The following is a 22,335-nucleotide window of genomic DNA, read 5'->3' as shown; positions in this document are numbered from 1 at the left end:
GGGCGCTGTTGCAACCGAAATCAGGCCTATGAACCGCAGCTTTACCTCACTGCCCTTCCAGCAGCATCTCACCTTCAACCGGCCACACGCGCATCCGCCTTCGTCCACGAAAGAAGGGAAAAAGGGAGCGCACGAGAGACGGACGGCGTCTGATAAACAAACTGGAGAAATAGTATCACATTCAGAACCGACTGCGTTAATTATGTAGGGGTTTGTTTTTGCGAACTGATATCCGATTGAGCCTGTCTGCCTCACTGCGACACAGAAGCACCGTCCAGCTGTGCACAAATTAATTGCACCTTGTCTCAGCTTGTCAAGCTAAAATCGTCCAATCTCTTCACCGTCCTCTCGACGAAAAAGGACAAAATCTCTGCGCATCTTCCGTCATTTAGATTGACAAGTCCGATCAGGCCCCAGCCATCGTCTCCAGCCCCAGCAGCATTTTTCCTCTCAGCAGAAAGCATCATCATCATCCTTGAATCTGCGCAATGGCCGATACCCCAGCGGAGTGCAACATAAAAGTGCTGTGTCGCTTTCGTCCTCTGAACCAGTCGGAGATTGTACGAGGGGACCAGTTTCTGCCCAAATTTCAAGGGGACGACACTGTCGTTGTCGGGGTGAGTAAAGGGATCCGCTTTGTTGTGCCACACAGGCCCTTCATAAATAAATCATCACCCAGTCTATAACCCATCCGACTGGGTTATAGATTTAGAGGAAAACATTAAGTACCACAACAAAATAGCTTTCATCCCAACCCGGTTGTAATCCTTGATAGCATAAAGCCAAAATAAGCTGCATATTATGAAAATGTATACACTGGCCTTCATTATCAGCTGACTGAGGCCTGCACTGGGTATTTTCTATGAAGCTTGCACAGCAACAACAGTTAAAACAAAACAGTTTGATGAAGAGACAAAAATGTATAATAATTGATTTCAAATAGAAATCTTTATCTTTAAATAGCCTAAGCTTATGGCCTTTTGAACACAAACCTTTGAAAGGCGATGTAACTGTATATTTGAACTAATGTAAACCAAAGTATTAATTATGGAGGCTAATTTCATTGAAAATTTTAAGATACTATATTCTATTCACTTCGTCTCTGCTGTGGGGTTATTACTCAGCAGATATTAGTAACATATATAAACTGGTGCTGATGAAGTGAAGGGTACTGAGATGTTGAGATTTGGAGATGGGAGGAGGTTGGTAAGCAGGGTGGCACCCACCGAATAATAAGGGATGGAGTCTTGTTCACATGTTTGTTGGGATGGTTTTAATAATATGCAAAGAGATCACAAATCAGTGTGTGAGTGTGTAAATTGATATTAAAATAATAATTCAGTCACTGAGTGGTTCACCTATCATTTCACTTGAATATTTTCGTTACAGTAAATGATGCCAAATGACATGTCGTTGGCTGATAGATCAACTTCATTAGCCTGCACATTAACCTAGAGAAACAGCTCTCTAACATGACTTTAAAAGCTAGAAATGAACAAACGAAGCTCATACATAGGTGGATCTCCATCTTTAGGTGTTTTAACTTTGGTTTGCTATCTCAAGTTTGAAAATGATTTGCACAAACAAGAAAACAGAGTTCATTAGGATTATACAGATAAATAAAATGATTGGAATAGTTAGATTATTCTCTGGGTGTTAAATATAACTTGTAGATAATAATATTAAAACTGTCTTCAGTGATGATGCAAATATCTCATCCTGACCTTCTTCTCCTCTCTCAGCACGATGTGGGACAGTACAGTCAGAAGCTGATCTCTCTAATTGCCTAAAGAGAAGATCAATAATCATTCAGTGAGCTCGAGCATCATTGTCTGACCTGCTTTCTCTTCTCTCTGGCTCCACCTGGCTGTCTCCCTTTCAGAGACACAATTTCATGCCATTTCCTGTATTGTTGTGATGATTCTCTTCATATTTGTTCCTGCTTTTTTAACTCTCATCCCAATCAATTTTTGTCCTCATTTATCTCTTTATCATAGTCTATGAGGTCGTACTCTCCTTATTCCCTCCCTCATTCCAGTACGGACTGTTTCTCTTTGGTAAATCACTCTAACATGAGGGTGTTCTGCAGATGACTCAGTTTGATAATGACATTTAATACAGCTCATGTTCTGGCAGCCAACATTATGGTGTGTTGTGTCCTCTGTATCAGATGGGACTGCGACATTCAGGGGTTAGTGTACTGGTGCCTACAATATGTGGGCTATGTATCATCAGTATGCCACTTTACAGTCACCTGTTCTTTTATTACAAGTATAGATAACAATTCTGATAAAATGTGCTCATTTATAGTGTTACTTTATTCTTTGAGAGAAGGCGTACTTCTTATACTGTACATATATTTTAACATCTATCTTTCATAGGAATCGTTCAGGGTTTTTGGTACCTTTGCTGTCAGAGTTAAGCCCACAGCAACTGTGTTTGAGAGCAATGGAAACTGCTTGCCTGGATCTTACCAAACATTTCTGAAGATCCCGATACTCCATCAGTCACTGTGTTTGTCCTAGAAATCGTCCAACATACAATTCCTTTAAATTCACATTTTCATTATTTATGTTTGTCTCTTTACTGCAAGATTATAAACATTAAAACGTTGCCTTGTGTGAAGGCTGCCTGACATGCTACACAGTGTCTGTATTTTGCTTTAGCTAAGCTATGGTTATAGTTTAGATTGTTTCTTTTTTGTACATCAACTATAGCAAGTCTTGATAAGACGGAGTTCAATCTTAAAATATGTACAAAATATGCTGTGGAAATGTATTTTCATTTTACAGAAATCCAGATGAAAGTACAGCATCCACAATCCACTAAGTCACAGATGCTGGAGTAATAGGAGCTCGCTTGGGGTGGCAAGCCACATCTGGAGGCATACAAGTCATTTAACAGAACCTCACTGGATACATGGTCATTAATAAAAGGCCCGGCTTTTATATGACTGCTCCCCCGTTAGATATAAAGCTTGTAATAAAAAAAAAGAGCATTTTAATAACCTTTGCTGGCTGTTGAGGTTTCCATGTCCTAAATGAGATATGACTCTTGTCTGGGAAAAAAAACACACACACACACACACACAATAGAACCTGCCTGTCTCACTCTGCTATCATCTTTCTTTGTTGTACTGACTGTCAAGAATATAAAAGCAGTGTTACCTCCACAAAAATGCTTACCCTGAAGAATTTTATGCACCCATAATTAAATTAGTTCTTTATATTATCGATAATCTTATACTGTTAGTGCTTAGGCAGAAGGCAGTGACTTTTTTCTTTTATCTTGAAGATAATTCATCATTTATGTTAGAGGGATAGTGATAAAGGTACACCATGAAACTGTGATATTTTCTGAAACAGTTACAGTACTGTTCATATTTCCTTTTCAATCTATTTGAGTTCAGTTCAAGATTTAAACATGAGGAATTTGGCTCAGAAGCTTTAAATCTACATAGCTTACAATATCTTCTGACCTTGAATCCATATCATGAAAATCAGTGTTGTGGGATTTTGACTTAATAACAGCAGTAGTTTCTGTTGTGAACTAGAATAAATATCTTTATCAAAGGCAGATTACATTTAAACCTGACACATTTTTACTAAGTACATATCTTGTTTAGGGTATGAGGATGAGTCAGTTAACCTACTACAGACTGCATCATAGGGCTGACATCATTTCCCAAACTGTACAGTGATGAGTTGCCTTTTTAAAAAATGTTTTTATACAGAATGCTTGTGGCGTTGATTAGTATTAATGACTGAAATGCATTATTTGATAGATGGTCATTACTATTCCCCATCTTCCTTTATGCTAAGATTTATTAAAAGATTTTAAAATGAATATTGTCTTAACACTAATGCTCCATAACACTGCGACCACTCACAGGTAAAGTAAGTTGCTTTGCTTATCAGCTACAATGCAGTGATTTTCTGGGAAAATTTGCATCATTACTTTCCACCAGCCTTCCTATTTCTGTTGAGCCGTCACAGCTCCACCTCCAGCATCTCATTGCAGTGTTCTCAATCTGGTCCTCAGGGACTACTGCCCTCATGTTATAGAGGTACATATACCTAAATCAAATCAATGACTCATTAGAAGGATTGCAAAAAACTTAATGACTGATTAGATGTGCTGGAGTTGGAAACAATTAAAACATGCAGGACATGGGGTCCACAACCATCCCCAAAGCGGCAGCCTACTACTGCCTACTCATCCTGCCTCCAAACTCCTCACAATACCAGTCTGATGCAATCTGATGAAAGCAAGCCTAGTTCACTAAGACCACACCACATACCCTGAACAACCCAGGACACGACACACTCCTTCAGGTGTTCTATGTCCATGTCCTGATTGGCCAGAGCTCTTCTGGTAGCGGGAGGAGGATCTACATCCAGCAGGAAGGTTTTCATTTTATGACTGATTGGTGTCTTTTAAATTATTATAGGGGAAAAAAATAAAAATTTAACCCTTTTTCTCACATAGCATTTTCATGGTTTGTTGTTGATCATCTTCACAGGGGAGGTCCTATGCTTTTGATCGTGTGTTTCCAACCAACACCACCCAGGAGCAAGTTTACAACACCTGCGCCAAGCAAATTGTCAAGGGTACAATAAATATAAAAAATACTTACTGTAAATTACCATGTGTAGTTTGGGAAACATTTATTTATTTATTTATTGTTATTTCCCCACAGATGTGTTGTCTGGATACAATGGCACCATCTTTGCTTATGGACAAACCTCCTCTGGAAAGACCCACACCATGGAGGTACAGTTTCCACAACAGAACTTCATTTTATCCACCCAGTTAGTTCAGAAAAACTGTGAAGGGTTTTTTTGTGTCTCGGGGGCTTTTTTTCTCTCATTTGAAAAGATAAATTTAGGGCCCTTGTTAAAATGAAGACAATGAATTAACATTACACAATTTCTTTACAACTCAATAAAAGTGTTATTCTTTCTCCAACTGTTAAAAGCTGGTGGAAAGTTTTTTCTGACCTTAGCGTTTTTTTTTTTACACTTTTAGGTCTATATTTTTTGTTTTGCCCACAAAGATAACATTTCCTCTTTTTTGTCAGGCTCTTACTATCTTTAGAATTGATTCCATGGACATTTTATGGGATTTTAAATGCATCATTTCATTACAGAATACATTACCCTTCAACTCTGGGTAGGTATTAAACCATTTTATACTTTATATCTGTAAAATCCTGTTGCAGGGTAAGCTGCATGACCCTCACCAGATGGGCATCATTCCCCGCATTGCTGAGGATATTTTCAACCATATCTTTGCCATGGATGAAAACCTTGAATTCCACATCAAGGTAAAACATGTGATGAGTTACATGGGTTGATTTATAGTGTTTTATTAAGTCTTTTTGTGTTCCATGTATGTGCAGAGATGCCACTCTGCTTCAGGGCAGAGGGTGTGTAAAATATGTATTCATTGCTGTCCTCTTACAGGTTTCCTACTTTGAAATCTACATGGACAAAATCCGTGATCTCCTGGACGGTTTGTGCTAAACACACACACACATTCATTTGATATTCCACTGTAATATACAAACCAATGAAGCACCAGTATACATGGTTCATGCTTTGGACTTTGTTCTTCAGTACTACATAATTTATGTTGATGTTTCTAATTTTTCTTAGTTACAAAGACCAACTTGTCTGTCCACGAGGATAAGAACAGGGTGCCATTTGTCAAGGTTTGTATAAGAAGTGTTTTATACAGAATTTTTTTTTTCTTTTGGATGAAATTCTTAACATGAGACGGATTATGTTAGTGGCATTATCCCTTTCTTATATTCTTCTTTTCTATCCCTCCCTCAGGGATGCACTGAGCGCTTTGTCTCCAGCCCTGATGAAGTCATGGATGTGATTGATGAGGGCAAATCCAACCGCCATGTTGCTGTGACCAGTGAGTTTCTATCTTTGAGTGTTAATTTTACATCATGACAAACATGCAATAAAAAACATAGATATTACAATTAATAACAAATATTAATATAGTAATGTGAAACAAATATCAATAATACAGTGCAAAAGACAAATTCTTACAGTGTAACATTGTGTTTTCTTGTGAATGAAGAGTTTAAGCCCTCTGGCGGCTCCTCCTCCACATCAGAGCAGCAGCTCCAGTTTTTTCACTGTTGCCAATATTAGCACTTGTGACTTGTTACTGATGCATGAAATGATGAGTTCATGTAGCTTATTATCTTGTTATGTAGTCGGCTCTTTACTGTATTTCCATTTATTCTTATAAAAGATGATCCAGAAGGGGGATGTTGGCCCTAATGTAATTTGCAAGAATAAAGAGGAGTGGGAGAAAATAATAAAGCAGAACAACATCTCTGCCTAAATTTATTATTTCAGTAGAATCCTACCAAGTAGCAGACATAAAAAATAGTTGCTTATTGTTCTCCCAATAGGTCAGTTTGAGACAGCCAGGATTATAGTACACTGGTTCCACTGTGCTGTCATTGTTGTCAGAAAACCTCCAAATCATTCCTGCATTTTGTGTTAGCCTAAGTTCAGTTTATGTAACTGAGGGCTCTAATACTGCAGGTTTCCAGATCATGGGGATACTTTTACATTAATACTTTGCATTAATACTTGATTTAATGAACTTATAGTTATTTAATCTTGTAATATGCTTGCCAGCCTTGCCCAACTTTGGTATCACTGAGTAGGTTTTAATGACTATTGTTGAGACAGACATGATATCAAAACGGATTTTTTTTAATTGTTTTGAAAAAATGAATAAATAAAAACTCCTCTGAGAATTGTCCGAATAACAACCAGTACAGTACATTTACTTATTGGTGTGGCTTTTTGTGAGCTTTGTGCTGACTCACTGTGATTAAATCGAAAGCAGACTGAAATAATAAGAGCATGATCGGATGAGCTTTGGGGTTTTACTTTACTGTCGGAAATCAAGACCTGCACAGGCATTTCTTCTTTTGGTGTTGAATTTTTTCTGTTACTCTGCAACATATTTGCTTGTCCTAATGTAAAACTTTCTATTACATCTTGTGGGCTTGTTCTACAAAGTGAATGATTACAGTTTTTCTTTATTGTGAGAAAATGTTAATCATCAGTTCTCCAGCTTTGGAGCTTTTTCATATGAATCAAGTTATCAAGATAAATGAGGCGAGTGTGTTTTCTAATCCAAATGACCTACAAGATGTGTATTAGAAGGATAACAGAAGTCATCTTTAGAAAGAATTTTTTTGTTATTGCCAAAAGAAATAATTAATGCAGCCGAAGACACTAAATCACTTGTAAAGCAAAAGACTAGGATGTTGTGAGTCCTTATTGTTCTTACCAAAGGCACATCAGTAATTAATACAGACATTTATCCAGTATTAATTTTATTTAATGTATCACATCAAGATAAAATGTAAATTCCATTCATTACATCTTCATATGTAATGGTTCATACACAAACATCCTGTATTTTTAGTGGGAATTCATAAGCCTCTGCAGTCAACTTATCTAAGAATACTGATGTTTCACTGTCTCATACAATTACAGGTAGATAAAATGGACCAATCGAAAGGAAAATAAATGGAAGAAAAACACACAGTCCAAGAATCTTTCAATACTTTACATTTTAAAAAGAAAGATCATTGAATCATTTGCTTTTTAGAAGTAAATGAAACGCAGTTGTGACAAGTCAAACATAAACGTGTCAAACATCTAGAAATGAAGTTTTATATTAAAACACCATTAGAGCTGATAATGAAAAGTGCATACCCGAGGACAGTCTGTGTTCTGTCCCTTTGAAAATCTTCCAAACAGCTTTTGAAAAGCATAAAACAGATCTAAGAATTTTATTATTAATAAAATATGTTTTTCTTTAGTCAGTGTTGTTGTAAACTATTCCTCCATGATAACTAAATTCTATGCAGACATAAACACTAAGTCAGTGTTACATTACGCGAGCTACAAAGTTTTATTGGCTCTACGACACATCATAAATGTTAAAGCTCAGATGGTCTGATGTGTAATGTTGTCAAAGAACAGGGGTGTTTTGAAACAGTCTTCCCCTGAGCTTATGAACAGTCTCTTATCAGGTAGGTCATTAAAATGCAGACTTGCTCAAATTGTGCTCCGGCTGAGCATTCATAGTCCCTCAGTGCAAAATCACCACAATGAGTGATTTTACTATTGTGTTACAATCTCAACTAAAGCTATGAAAAATGTGCCAGAAGTGTAGTGAATGAATATCCAATACTTGTGGAGATGATGGATGTCTCTTTCATGTTAATTGGATGCCAAGGCAAATTCCCCTACCAAACAAATTAGATAGATGGTATCTCTTATGGAGGAAGCTTTAGTAATTACACAAGCTGGTGTGCTCAGTAAAGCAGAAATAGTCTTTCAAATATAACAGTTTGATAACATTTTTTTGCAAATCATTCCAGCAGCAGTGAGGCAGATTTGCTGAAAGCTGCGTTCCTGAACAGCACGGTGTTGTCTAATTCCAGTCGATGCCTGCTGACTCACTGTACTGCAGAATGGTGTGCTGATAGCAGTCTAATGGAGCTCCACTCTGCAGACACTGAGCTGATGCCCTCCGATATCATCTGCAGAGAAACCTGAACTTTCTGTCTGAGAGGAGCAATTTAGTGGGCTATTATTTGCACCATGTGAAGTGGTTGCATCATTCTGCTGCAGTATCGCCTTGTTTGGTTGATAAAAAAAAAAAAGATCTGGAACATTTTTAACATTTTATCTTTTTAAAAATGAAGAATTTCAGGCTGTATGAAAAATAGTTTTAGTTAGACAACGTTTAATGTTTAATTTGATGTTCTCTTTTAGGGTCACATCAAAATCTAATAATAATATTCTTTTGTGCAACCTGAACTTATACACTGTATCTAAAAGGGGTCAAAGAAAGGGATCAATGGAAGAATATGATGAAAGTTTAGTAAAGCGAAATCAGGGAGATTTACTGTATTTCTCTTTTTTCTCAGTAAAGAGAAAAAATAAGTAGAAACAATAGAATAAGATGAGGCTTGAGTGGGTAGGGTTTAAAAATTAAGTCAAACTGAGGATGAAGGAGAATAGAAAAGTAAACAATGGCTTTTGAGAGGAGCAGACTGCCCTTGAATCGCTCTTTCTTTTTATTTTTTGCTGGAGTTGTTCTGGTGTGTATTAAGATTAAGGAGATTTACTACATTTCACAAGTCTCCCAATTGCTTCTTAACTCGTGTGTCCAGCTGGGTTTAGTTTAAAGTTTAAGTTTGAAAACTACTCTTAGTCTAAAGTTTAATAAACAAAAATGTAGTCACTAATGTAATCCATATCAGTTTCACTTCTCTGACTGTTTTGATGTCCATGATTTTGTGCAGACATGAACGAGCACAGCTCTCGCAGCCACAGCATCTTCCTGATCAACATCAAACAGGAGCATGTGGAGACTGAGCAGAAGTTGTGTGGAAAACTCTACCTGGTGGATCTGGCTGGCAGTGAGAAGGTAGGAACGGATTGGGACAGATTGCTTGAAAATGAGCAATTCAGCTGCTTTAAAACAATAACTCATGAGTAATGTGGTTTTACTTAACATTTCTCTATCGTCACATTTAAGTTCATGGAGATGTTTGTTTTTTTTTTATTCTACTGTGTTTTTTTCGTGCTTATCATCTGTAACGTTTGCTCCTTCTTTATTCCAGGTCAGTAAGACCGGAGCTGCAGGTTCTGTCCTGGATGAGGCTAAAAACATCAATAAGTCTCTTTCTGCTCTTGGGAACGTCATCTCTGCTTTGGCTGAGGGAACGGTAAGTGTCACAGCAAAAGGTTTATTTTACTGAATTTCCTGTACAATATGCACTTTTAAACCTATGTTATTTGAGCATCTGAAAAATATTTAATTTTAAGATGAGTTACATATTTAGCTTATTTTCAATGTAGAATTTCAAGCCTCAAAATGATTTAAAACCTAATTGAAGGCATCCCTTTTGTTTCCATGTTCAGACACTAACTAACCAACTCTACCACGTTCAGCACTTTCACACAAAAAGCTGTCACACTTGCCGACTTGTGCAGAACCCACAACCTTCATTTATTTCCAACTAAACAGATTCAACCATCCTCACCATGTCGAAGTAGCTGGCTGCAGTACACTCAGTCTGTTACTTTTCACTACAGTTCCAGGCTCTGTTAGAAGTCCAGACTTCAAACATTTATAGGTTTTCTGATTAGAAGCTGCTGATAAACCACAAGCACTTCTTCTTTACTTCTTTTTTTTTCTTTTTCTGGCTTTTTTTCCTCATTGCTTTCTATATTATTGTAATAATATTTTCCTGTCGTTTGCATCTGCTGTTTTTATCTTAATTACTCTTCTTCATTGATGACCATCATTACCATCTTCCTTGACTATGAATCCTCTTGTCTCATTCTGTTTTCCCTGCAGAAAACTCATGTCCCATACCGTGACAGCAAAATGACCCGTATCCTGCAGGACTCCCTTGGGGGGAACTGTCGCACCACCATGTTTATCTGCTGCTCTCCCTCCAGCTACAATGATGCAGAGACCAAATCAACTCTGATGTTTGGACAACGGTAGATTTATTTTTGATCGAGATATTCACCTCTAAATGGAACAAGAAATTTACTAAATATATACAGCTTTTATCACATGCTGAGCAAATTTCAACTTAATCATATCACCCACCTCACTGCACTACATTTACTTTGCATTGCTTTGTGGATAAAATAATTTTGAAATTGGGGAAGATGAAAAGCAAGTAAGCAGGGAAGACCAGCCTTCCCTCTCCCTGGCCACGTTTGCCAGCTCATTCAGGGGGATCCAAAGTCGTTCCCAGACTAGCCGAGAGATGTAGTCCTTCCAGCGAGTCCTAGGTCTTCCCTGGGGTCTCATTCTAGTGGGACATGCCCAGATCACCTCACCAGGGAAGCATCCAGGAGGCATCCAATCAGATGCCTGAGCCACCTCATCTGGCTTCTCACCCTATCTCTAAAGGAGAGCCCTGCAGAGGAAACAAATTTCGGCCGCTTATATTCACAATCTCATTCTTTCGGTTTTTACCCACAGCTCGTGACCATGGGTGAAGATGAGAATTTAGACTGGTAAATCATGAGCTTTGCCATTTGGCTCAGCTCCTTCCTTCTTTACCTCAACAGGCTGATGCAGAGTCCACATCATTGCAGATACCGCACTGATAAACCTGTTGATCTTCCGTTCCATCTTTCCCTGATGTACTTGAACTCCTCCGTTTGAGGCAGGACCTCATTCCTGATCTGGAGAGAACACTCCATCCTTTTCCAGCTGAGGACCATGGTCTTGAATTTGGAGGTGCTGATTCTCATCACCACACTTGGCTGCGAGAGCAAGCGGTCACGGCCTGATGAACCACATCATCAGCATCTGGTTGGGTGAGGCCACCAAACCGGTTCCCCTCAACACCATGGCTGCACCTAGAAATTCTGTCCATCAAGTTGTAAACAGAATTTGTAAGAAAGGGCAGCCTCACTGGAAAGGAATCTGACTTAATGCTGGCAATGTGGAACAAGCTTTAGCACCGGGCGTACAAGGGGGTCTGGTACACCATTCTCCCGGAGCACACCCCACAGGAGTCCCCAAAGGGGACACAGTCGAATGGGTTCTCCAAGTCCACAAAGCACATGTAGACTAGACTAGGCAAACTCCCTGGCCCCATTCAAGACCCTGAAGAGGGTGTAGACTTGGTCCACTCACTGTTCCATGACCGGGACAAAAACCACACTGCTCATCCTCAATCCAAGATTTGACTATCTGATGGACCCTCCACTCTAGACCCCTGAATAGACCTTACCAGAGAAGCTGAGGAATGTGATTCCCCTGTAGTTGGAGCACACCCTCCCATCCTCCTTCTTGAAGAAGGGGCCCACCATCCCAATCTGCTAGTCCAGATACACTGTCCCTGATGTCAACGCAATTTTGCAGAGGTGTTTCAATCAAGATGGCCTAACAGCTTCCAGAGCCGTAAGGTTCTCATCTAGCTCTGGAGCCCTGCCACCGAGGAGCTTTTTTTTTAACTATCTTAACCAACCATCTCAGTCCCAGAGATAGGAGGGCCGACCCCTGGGTCTCCCGACTGTGCTGGTTCATCAGAAGACATGTCAGTTGGATTGAGGAGGTCTTCAAAATATTCCTTTCACAGACCCACAATGTCCCAAGTCGAGGTCAGCAGCTGCCCATCCCCACTGTACACAGTGTTGATGGCGAACTGCTTCCCCTCCCAAGCCGCCTGTCAGCCTGTCTTAATCACTTAAAACTGATTCATATCTTGACCCTCTCCCCATCTGGCTTTGGATTTCTGTGTAACAGTGCTAAGACTATCAGGAACACCGCTTCCATCAACCTGGAGCTGACGGCAGAGCAGTGGAAGAGAAAGTATGAGAAGGAAAAGGAGAAGAACAAGACCATGAAGGACACCATTCAGAAGTTGGAGGCTGAACTCAAACGCTGGAGAAATGGTGAGATTTAACATTGTCATGTCTATCAGAAAACATTGTTTTCACTTTAGAACTCTAGTTCCTTTGGAACCCTTAGAAGTAAAAGAGCAGTTCTCTCGTAGAGTTGTTCTTCTCTCTTATATTTATGTTCATTCCTCCCCTTAGGAGAAGACGTGCCTGAGACAGAGCGGACCACATCAGAAGTTGTGACCCGAATTGAGTCTGTGGAGGAGCGCCCCATTTTAGACAATGACACTTCTTCCATTGTGGTCCGTATTTCAGAGGAGGAGCGGCAGAAGTATGAGGAGGAGATCCGCAAGCTGTACAAGCAGCTGGATGACAAGGTTGAAACACACAAACAAAATTACTCATTATCAAAGGAGATCCTCCTCTATGATCAGATGTTAATTTCATGATCATGTCAAGTCAAAGAGTAGTTTTGGGTCATTCTCAGTAGTGTTTAATGGCTAATAATGAATGTATAAATAAGATGAAGGAAAGGTTTTTTTCTCTTCTCTATCATTCACACGCCAAATTAACGTGATAAATGAGGACATAATGATTTTTGACGTTTATGATAACATTGTGTTTATTCAGGATGATGAGATCAACTTGCAGTGCCAGCTGGTGGAGAAACTGAAGCAGCAGATGCTGGATCAGGATGAGGTGTGAAATCACAAGCTCATTCACAGATACAAATTTACACTGCATGCACACACACACACACACACAAACACACTGTGTTTGCTTGAATGCTATTACTACACTTTGACTTGTTTCATCCTGTCACTCAGCAGTGTCTCAATTGATCATCCATTGCTGTTTGTATCTCTCTGGCTGTTCCCTTCTCTTTTCTTCCCCTTCCTTCCATCAGCTCCTCGCCTCTTCCCGTGGTGATGGGGACAAGGTCCAAGCTGAGCTTGGCAGGCTGCAGGTAGAAAGCGACTGTGCCAAGGCTGAGGTGAAGGAGGTCCTTCAGGCTCTGGAAGAACTGGCTATCAACTATGACCAGAAGAGCCAAGAGGTGGAGGAGAAGGGTTTGCAGAACCAGCTGCTGGCCGACCAACTGGCCCAGAAAATGGTAGTATATTGAATGAAATGGAATATTTGCTAAAATCAGAGACAGAAGGTTGAACAGAAGGATGCTGTTGCCTGCCTGTGGCTCCACAGAGACAAGCAACTGTTGTAGAAACACATTTTCCATGAGAGGATAATGGTGTTGAAATTGTTTTAAAAAGAAATCCTGAATGAAAACAATGTTTTTCTTAAATATAAAAGTTACACTATTATTTTGTGATATGCAGATGATTTCATCAGTCATCTTTGTTTGACTGTTAGAACTCAGTTTTTTTCAGTATAGCTTACAATGTTGCTACAATTGCTGTACAACTGTCATATTATTATTATTTTTATTAAAAATTAACCACAAAAAAACTACTTATTACATATGTAGTATTCCTGAGTAATCCTGCAGAATGTGTTGCTACCAATGGATTGCACTACAGCAATATGATATAGAAATTGACCCTAACTCCGCGATTGTTGGACTCTTGATATTTGGAATATTTCATCCTACCCAAAACTGTCATTTCTGTATTAATGCTCAAACATTGCTTTTTACGTTTCCTCCATTTTACAGGCGAGTCTGATGGAGCTGGAGGCAGAGCTGTCTCGTATGCAGGAGGTGAGCGGTCAGCAGAGAAAACGCATCGCCGATGTCCTCAATGGGCTCATGAGGGACCTCAGCGAGTTTAGTACCATTGTGGGCAATGGAGAGATAAAACTGGTGAGCAGGACCATAGAGTTGAAGAATTTTAGAGGACACACAGTTATCTTGTGCCCTGTTGTGCTGTATGACTGGTAGAAAAGCCCTGGATAAAATAATATTGTAATATTGTAAATGTTTTATCCCGGTGCAGCCAGTGGAGATCAGCGGTGCAATTGAGGAGGAGTTCACTGTGGCTCGCCTCTACATCAGCAAGATCAAGTCGGAGGTGAAGAGCATGGTTAAGCGTTGTCGCCAGCTAGAGAACCTGCAGCTGGAGTGCCACCGCAAGATGGAGGAGACCGGGAGGGAGCTGTCCTCCTGCCAGCTCCTCATCTCTCAGGTGAGGCATATGGGGGGAAGTGTGACAAAGGATGGAGCACTGTGAAATTAGATGAGGGGGTGTATTTTTAAAAGATACACCAAGCAAAGGAAATGTGAACAGATGAATGAAGCATCTTTTAGGTTTGACTGGTTATGTTTAAACTAATCTGTCCCTCTGATATGATATGTGGGTGTTTGAACAGCATGAGGCTAAGATCCGCTCTCTGACGGAGTACATGCAGAGCGTGGAGCAGAAGAAGAGGCAGCTGGAGGAGAGTCACGACTCCCTGAGCGAAGAGCTGGCTAAGCTGCAAGACCAAGGTAGCGCACACTACATATATTCCCAAAATACACTGATGGTAATACAGCGGCCTGTGAGAAAAGCCTTGCTCTGTCGTTCTTTTACTCCTACCAGATAACTCCGTGCTTGAGGAGAAGGATGGAGAAAAGGGCGAGACTGAGAATGGAAATGTAAAGGTGAGATGATTTTTAATGTTGTGGGAGGACTTGTACATCCTGTCTCTTCAAATATTTTTATTTACATGTGACTGGTTTCTACTGTTTCAAGCCTTGAGTTTTTGTTAAATCATCCCTGTGTGGTGGTACCTGATAAAAAGCATTGTTCCTCAGATTCTGAAATGTTTCTGTTTAAAAGAGGGCTCCTCAGCCTCTGATGATATAAACAATGATGAGTGAGCTTTTATTTTACTTTAACTGTTCATTATCTATATTTTTTATACATATGGAGATCTTGTAAGAGATTTGTGTTTCTCACTTCCAGGGGGCTCCTCGTCAGCAGGGGGAGTCTCACCGCGGCCTCCATCACAAGCAGCTGGCCCGCCTGCGGGATGAGATCAATGAGAAGCAGAGGATCATTGATGAACTCACAGAGTCAGTGATCACCATTTGTAGTTTTTTATATACATAAATGCCATCGATATGATAATTAATTAATTAGTTATTAGTTTCATTGTTGACAATATTTTAAATGTGCTTGAAAATGTTGTTTTGTACATGTAATTAAATTTGATTCTGTTTTAATGTAGTTTTTTCTTTTTTCCTGAACATGTGTGTTTTTATTTTATCTATAAGTCGTAACTCCAAGTTGGAGCTGGAGCTGGCTCAGGTACGAGCAGACTTTGAACGCCTGAAGAGTCAGGACAGCACCAAGAGTGAACGCCTGGAGGAGCTCTCGTAAGTGTTGAGGAAGTCCAGTTTTATTCACTGGACAGAATGACTCAAACAAAAATTTTTATATTTAGTGTGTTATGTGTTTGATTAAAAATTTTTTAGGTAGTGGTTTGTTGTTAAGTTAATAATATATATTAGTATGAAATATTTCAGGTTAGACTTCATTATGCTTTCTTTATATTCCAGCAGAGGGCGCTAAAACCACAGATATATAAATGTTCTGCACACATATTTTCACGTTTATAATCAGGCTTTTGCTGTTTTATTTTATATTTTATTTTTAGATTCCTGCATGAGCGCCATGAGCAGACCAAACAGGACTTGAAGGGTCTGGAGGAGACTGTCGTGAGTAAAACAGGCGCTACCAATCATCCTCCTTGTGCTTTACATAATCCAGAGTTGTTTCTTTAACTTCCTTCCCAACTATTTATCTTCCAGGCCCGCGAACTCCAGACCCTCCACAACCTGCGCAAGCTGTTCGTTCAAGACCTCACGTCGCGGGTTAAAAAAGTAAGGAATTCTGTTTTTATGTGACCTGAATATGACCTGGCAAAACTCAAAGCAATAGCAACATTATCCTCATTAACTCTTTTTGTCTTAATTTTTGGATCTCAAGTATAAAAACAAATCCCACATTTCTGTATACTAGTCACAAAAATTTATTAGAGAGTGATGTCTCTTTAATTTTCTTCCTTATTGTTCTTTTCTGCAGAGTTCCGAAATGGAACCTGATGATAGCGGGGGGTCTAGCACCCAGAAGCAGAAGATTTCCTTTCTTGAGAATAACTTGGACCAACTTACAAAGGTTCACAAACAGGTGAGAAACAGAAATGAGATTAGCTGGAACAATTGATTATGTGAACAGGGTTTGCTGTTGTGTGAAGTTAAGCAGATATTTTTGTCAGGGACACGGATTGTGGGGGGAGCATAATTTACATTTACCTTTGTGGCCACTGTAGGTTCCATTGCTATAATTAGTTGAAAACACTAAATTTATTACATGAGTAATCTTTGAATTTCTTAGCAAGACAGTGAATTTATTTTTTCTTTATAGTTAGTGGTCACAAAAGATTAACTGGTCTTGGTTTTGTGTACATTTAAGAATTATTTAGCGTAGCTTTGGCCCCATATTTTTTCACCTTGTTTTCTTCCTCTTCTCTCTTCGCTCTAGCTGGTTCGTGACAATGCAGATCTGCGTTGTGAGCTTCCAAAGCTGGAGAAACGTCTTCGGTCTACTGCTGAGAGAGTTAAGGCCCTGGAGACTGCACTGAGAGATGCCAAAGAGGGCGCTATGATGGACCGCCGCCGCTACCAGCAGGAGGTTGACCGCATCAAAGAGGCAATGAAGGCAAAGAATGCTTTAAGGCGCCCACATGCAGCACAAATTGGTAAGCACAGAATCTTTGGATTACAGCTTTAGATTGTGTTGTTTTTGGAGAATGGAGGAATATGGAGAATTTGTGTAAACTGATCTGCAAGAATAATGCCCTTGTACCTTACATCCCTTTTTGATTCTGTCAGCAAAACCAGTGAGACCAAAGCAGCTGCCTGTTTGCTCTCCAACAAACCCATTCTACACTTTCATTCGTGCCACTGAACAAGCGAATGCTTACAGCAACGCCCTCTTCCAGAGCAACATGACACAGCAGAACTCCTCCAGCATAAGCTGCAACCCCAGCTCTGTCCAGAATAACACGTGAGTTTAAATATTTTCTTTTAGATTTCCAGAGACAGACAGATGTTCCAGATTATAGAGAGTCTGCTAAGCTTTCAACACCTGTATGCAGTATTTATTGCATGGTAATACAGTCTATACATGTTATTATTTATAGTATATATTATATATAATGTACTGTACATATGCTGTATTATGGACTGCATGTGTAAATGTAAATGTTCATAAATCAATTGGATTAAAATCTACAATATAGGACTCTATAAGTTGTCATCACTTGCACTGTCACATGTAAGTTTGGTATTTACCTGTATGATTTCTTCTGTGGTGTTTTACATAGAGTTTCCACAGCACTGGGCTACAGAGCAGGAAGATATAATGGAGACATATTGGAGTCCTACCCACTCAACATTGATAATGGTAAATTATCTGTTTTGAGAATGACCTCTCATAATTATGTTTGCATGTGTGAGAGCTTGTTAAACTACTGTTTATTATCTCCAACAGGTAACAGCAACAGTGAAACCAGAGACATAAATGATAACAGGTGAGGATGTTGTGTACAATTAAAAGCAAAAAGCAAAATATTATTAGACTGAAAACTAGCTTTGAACTACTTTGTATGATACATTTCTCAAATCATTTTAGTTTCTGTAATGTGTCTGGTAGGAAACAAAAGTGGTAAAAAGAATGAAGTAGCTAACTGTGTGTGTCTCTGCATTAATAGGAGTGACGTGCATTGTGGCAGTGAGGTGGATGATTCAAACAGGCAGTACATCATTCAGCAGGAGACTGCTGCAAGTTAATAAGATGGTAATAAACAAATTCTACAAATACATATACCCACACACACAAAGGAACTTCCAAAATAATATTTAGCTAAATATATATTTGCTTCAAAGCTAGTCCTCATAGATATAGGGATTCAGCTACATTTTCTAATTTCCCCCCTTTTATGACAAAAATTTGAAAGTTAAGTCATAATCGTTCAATCAAGACAAAAAAAAGAAAAAGATTTTCTATCAGTGACTATTTCTATCTCCTTCTTTTACTGTTTGCAGAAGATGACCAAACACTGTACCCTTCAAGGACCCTACCCTTCCACTTGCATGCAGCCTTTGTCCTCATCCCTCCACTGCATCACCAATGAAGATGACGATGAAGATCTGTAGCTCCCAAGTCTTCTAGTTAGACAAAACCCATCCTGCTCATTTGGTGACCAGTCTTGCTCTCAAGTCCGGGCTTCAGTCCTTTCCAGTTCATTCATTCCTGAAAGTGAGATTAATCTTTATTTTATTTGAATAATCCAACACTAATAAAATGAACTTATGTATCCCTCAATCAATCATTTGATCACCAGATATCAAATATTAGGTCCAAGATGGTTGAACTGAAAAAGGGCTGACCCCATTCCTGATTGCTTGGTATACACATGTTGTACATAATAGCGCTGTATACTCCAGTAGAGGTTTTTGACCAGCAACTGTTTGTGTGAATGCACAGCTTCTTCCATCTCCTGCACATATTTTCTTAAGGGCATCGTGTGGGTGACATACTGTAGACAGTCATGACCTTTATCTCTGTCATAAATAAGAGTGTATAGTGTGCAACGGCAGCTTGTAAGTGAAGCCCCACACCCTTCATGCATGTTGCTTAGCGGATAAGCTTTCAAACCTTTGCATGTGTCATGATTCCAGTCTGGAGCTGGAAAGCTGTGAGTGAAGCCTGATCGACTTCAACATTTGTCAGAAACAGTGAGAGAGCTGGTTTCCCCTTTTCATAATCCTTGTCTCAGTGCTGTAAAACTTCTCTTTTAAAGTAAATTTGAGTGCAAATATAAGTTACTGATTTTAATGCAGAAATAAAAAAAAAACAGCAACAACTGGATTTCCTTTTAACTTCAGAAGATGTAACATAAATTGGAAAATCTCAGCTTAGGCTTGCAGTTATGTTGAGGAAACCTTTTGTAATTGCTTTGATATGATGTCACTGTACATTCCCTGCATTGCACATATAGCTTGTGAATCTTCTTACCAAGCCTTAACATGAAATGATATCTCACAATCAATATAACATGCTGTCCTTTGCGTACATTTGTGATTACTACCTCTAGAGCAGCTTATTGTATACGCTTCTTACAGTATACTCATACACCATCATTTCAAATAAGAGATGATCCTAGAATTTCTATAGACAGTTGCAACTTTAGATTACTTATACATTTCAGTAGATTTCAGTGCTCTAAACACATTTATAGTTATATTCTCCTGGAGGTTCATTCATACATATGTCTATTCTCAATCATACAGGAACCAGAGTGACACCAGCTCTTAAACTTTTATGCCCTGTCACCAAATTTAAAGTTGGACACTTCCCTGGCTCTTTATCTTTCTGAGGTTGCATGGATACCATGTTGTGGTTTGGTGTTTTTGTCTGGATCCTTCATGAGTCCACTGATTCAGGGTGTTTGCAGGTTCCCCAGCTGAGCAGCCACCAGTCTGGGACACCTTAAAAAGGTTCTATTTTCTTGTTCGGTTGTGCTGTTTCTCTTCTAAGAGAAATCCTGATCAACCAGTCAGGATAGAAGAAAACAGCATGTCAAACATGGGCATAGAATACATACATGTCTTTGTACTGAATCACTGACTCAAAGGACAAATTAGAGCAGAATTATGGATTAAAACAGCCATATTTTGTCTGCACATTTTAAGTGCTATAAAGAGAAAGCTCCACTGGCTACTGAGACTATGTTAAACATCTGTCGCTATTTTTAAACAGTTAAATCCTTAATTTCAGGTTTTAAATTGATTATTAACAGTATGTAAAGCTTGGTATGTTATATTGCTTTACCAGATTTGCTTTGTGTGTAAAGTAGCCCACATGGGACCTTATGGGCATGTAAGGTGTGACTCCTAACATCCTTGTTCATTACATCACCTCATGCTCTTACAGACATTAACAACATCTCAGGGCTTGATATTCACAATCATTGCAACTCTGCATCATCACCATTGTCTTCCTCCTAAACTATGTGATTGCTTATGAACAATCAGATCAGTGTGTCCTCTTTATGGCTAAGCAAGTGAATGGGATGACTAATGTGATATTTTAAAAAAAAAAGTACATGCACATACTGTAACATCTCCATTCTAATATATGACATGTAAAATGAAGCAACCCATTAGCAGCACCTGGTCAAACCCTACTGTATGCCCAAGCAGACCCTCTATTTGACATCATGTTTTAATTGTAAAAACTCTAAATTAAGAAGTGTGTACTATGTTGTCACCTGCTGTTACACTATCTGGTTTCAACATATCAAAATACATGTGCTATATATTGTTAATCTTGTAAGTAAAATGGCGTGTCATGACATAGTAAGATGCACGCTAACTTTGTTCAAAGAAATGCTTCTTTTATTTATTTCTGTATGGCTATACTGTAGCGTTAAGATGATTATGTGAAGAATCACCTTGCAGAATATCTGTATATATAGACTCATTATGCTGTACTGTATGTGAACCTCTGTGTTGTAGTAAAAAGCCCAATAAACTTGTAAAATTAAGCTTGCTTCAGAGAATCATTTGGGTTCATAAATGTATATAAAGATCTTACATAGGGTTTGACTTAAAAGAAAAATGACAGAAAGAGCAATAATGATGCTGGCATGTGAAAATGTCTCCATCTAGTGAAAGGGAAATAAGTTAATAGTGTCCTTATCAGCTGACTGCAACCCATGCAGAGCTGCCTCTGAGATAAAACAGCTGCCATCAACTATGCCAAGAGATCGAATTAAAAAATAAATAAATAAAAAAAAACATATGCCACATCTCACAACTGTAATATTAAACTGTTAAGGGAATAAAGTGAACTGGTTTCAGTGAGTGCTAGAGAGAATGCTGCAGGCAGTGTTGTTACAACCTCTGACCTAAACAGGAAATTGATTTAGAAAAATTTCTATGAAAGACCTTTGGCAGAAAAAAAATTTATGACATGAAAATTAAGTTGGCTGTAGAAAAGCTGTGGGAAGCAGCAAGATTCAGATGGTCGACAGAGAAAATCTCTGAACTCATCTACATTCATTACCAATAATTATAGGATGTGGAAAGTAAAGTCATGCACTGAATCTTTACTGTAACTGTACATGTATCGGACTGACACATTAATAACACTGTTTTGTTTTTTTGTTTTTTTCTATGTATAAACTCAGCAATCACTAACATTCCTTAAATTCTGTAAAAGTGATGGCAGCTACTCTGCAGAGGAACTTCCTTTTCGTCCTCTTATAATAAGCTGCTCTTTATCTTTCCCACGAGAAAGGAAGCAGTGATGTAAACAGCAGAGGCGTGTGAAGCATCTTCAGACCTTTGTGTGTGTGTGTGTGTGTGTGTGTGTGTGTGTGTGTGTGTGTGTGTGTGTGTGTGTGTGTGTGTGTGTGTGTACTGTATCCGTGATGTACTTTCTGTATATCAAACCAGTTAATTTCAGGTGATCAAGCCATTTACAAAGGTTCAACCAGAGTTTAGAAATGATTCCATTTGAGGTTTTTGACAAGTAAAATTCCAGCCTCAAAGACCTGGAATTGCATAAGAGGAGAGATCCAAAACCTGGTTAACACCCATAAAACGCAATTATGAGATTATGTGAATTCTTTGATTAGTGTGATAGCGAGGAGAGTCTTCACCACTGATTACTGAGAAAGGGTGTGAACAATTTTGAACGTGGACTTTGTCATAAAAATGAGGGTGGGGTTGAGGGGGTGGACAACTTCTAAAGTTAACATTTACAAACGACGTTATGGTGACATTTAAAATTTAATTTACAATATCAATATATTTCACATGGCAAATCAAAATGATCATATCACTCCAAATTTTGACCAAAAAAATTAAATTAATTATTTCACAAAT

General features: G+C 38.9%; 2 protein-coding genes across 2 annotated transcripts in view; both read left to right on the top strand.

Annotated features, from left to right (window-relative positions):
• The first annotated feature begins 19 nt into the window (after positions 1 to 19).
• Positions 20 to 20,990, top strand: kif5aa (kinesin family member 5A, a). Its single transcript, XM_042004779.1, has 29 exons — positions 20 to 617; positions 4,523 to 4,610; positions 4,700 to 4,773; positions 5,222 to 5,326; positions 5,466 to 5,514; positions 5,658 to 5,713; positions 5,838 to 5,925; positions 9,365 to 9,489; positions 9,686 to 9,790; positions 10,426 to 10,574; positions 12,343 to 12,491; positions 12,636 to 12,814; positions 13,068 to 13,136; positions 13,345 to 13,551; positions 14,110 to 14,256; positions 14,390 to 14,578; positions 14,763 to 14,880; positions 14,975 to 15,036; positions 15,341 to 15,450; positions 15,652 to 15,753; positions 16,035 to 16,095; positions 16,189 to 16,260; positions 16,463 to 16,567; positions 16,922 to 17,138; positions 17,272 to 17,446; positions 17,766 to 17,845; positions 17,933 to 17,972; positions 18,153 to 18,238; positions 18,487 to 20,990. The coding sequence occupies exons 1-28, from the start codon at positions 489 to 491 to the stop codon at positions 18,229 to 18,231; spliced, it is 3,129 nt and encodes a 1,042-aa protein (XP_041860713.1). The 5' UTR covers positions 20 to 488; the 3' UTR covers positions 18,232 to 18,238; positions 18,487 to 20,990.
• LOC121652088 overlaps positions 18,490 to 22,335 on the top strand; it is a 37,170-nt gene continuing 33,324 nt past the window's right edge. The window contains exons 1-2 of the mRNA XM_042004637.1: positions 18,490 to 18,593; positions 19,123 to 19,139. Coding sequence (XP_041860571.1) covers positions 18,490 to 18,593; positions 19,123 to 19,139 — 121 coding nt within the window. The remainder of the gene's footprint in view (positions 18,594 to 19,122; positions 19,140 to 22,335) is intronic.

The sequence above is a fragment of the Melanotaenia boesemani genome, chromosome 13 (assembly GCF_017639745.1).
Source record: "Melanotaenia boesemani isolate fMelBoe1 chromosome 13, fMelBoe1.pri, whole genome shotgun sequence".
Classification (NCBI taxonomy): Eukaryota; Metazoa; Chordata; class Actinopteri; order Atheriniformes; family Melanotaeniidae; genus Melanotaenia; species Melanotaenia boesemani.
Note: the sequence above shows the minus strand (reverse complement) of the source record. Positions and strands in the feature narration are given on the sequence as shown.

What these genes read in the sequence shown, in the direction of transcription:
- kif5aa (XM_042004779.1), top strand. Translation starts at nt 489, where the DNA reads ATGGCCGATACCCCAGCGGAGTGCAACATAAAAGTGCTGTGTCGCTTT. An exon ending in CCGCCATGTTGCTGTGACCA is followed by an intron (nt 5,926 to 9,364) that starts GTGAGTTTCTAT and finishes GATTTTGTGCAG; the next exon opens with ACATGAACGAGCACAGCTCT. An exon ending in CTGAGAATGGAAATGTAAAG is followed by an intron (nt 15,037 to 15,340) that starts GTGAGATGATTT and finishes TCTCACTTCCAG; the next exon opens with GGGGCTCCTCGTCAGCAGGG.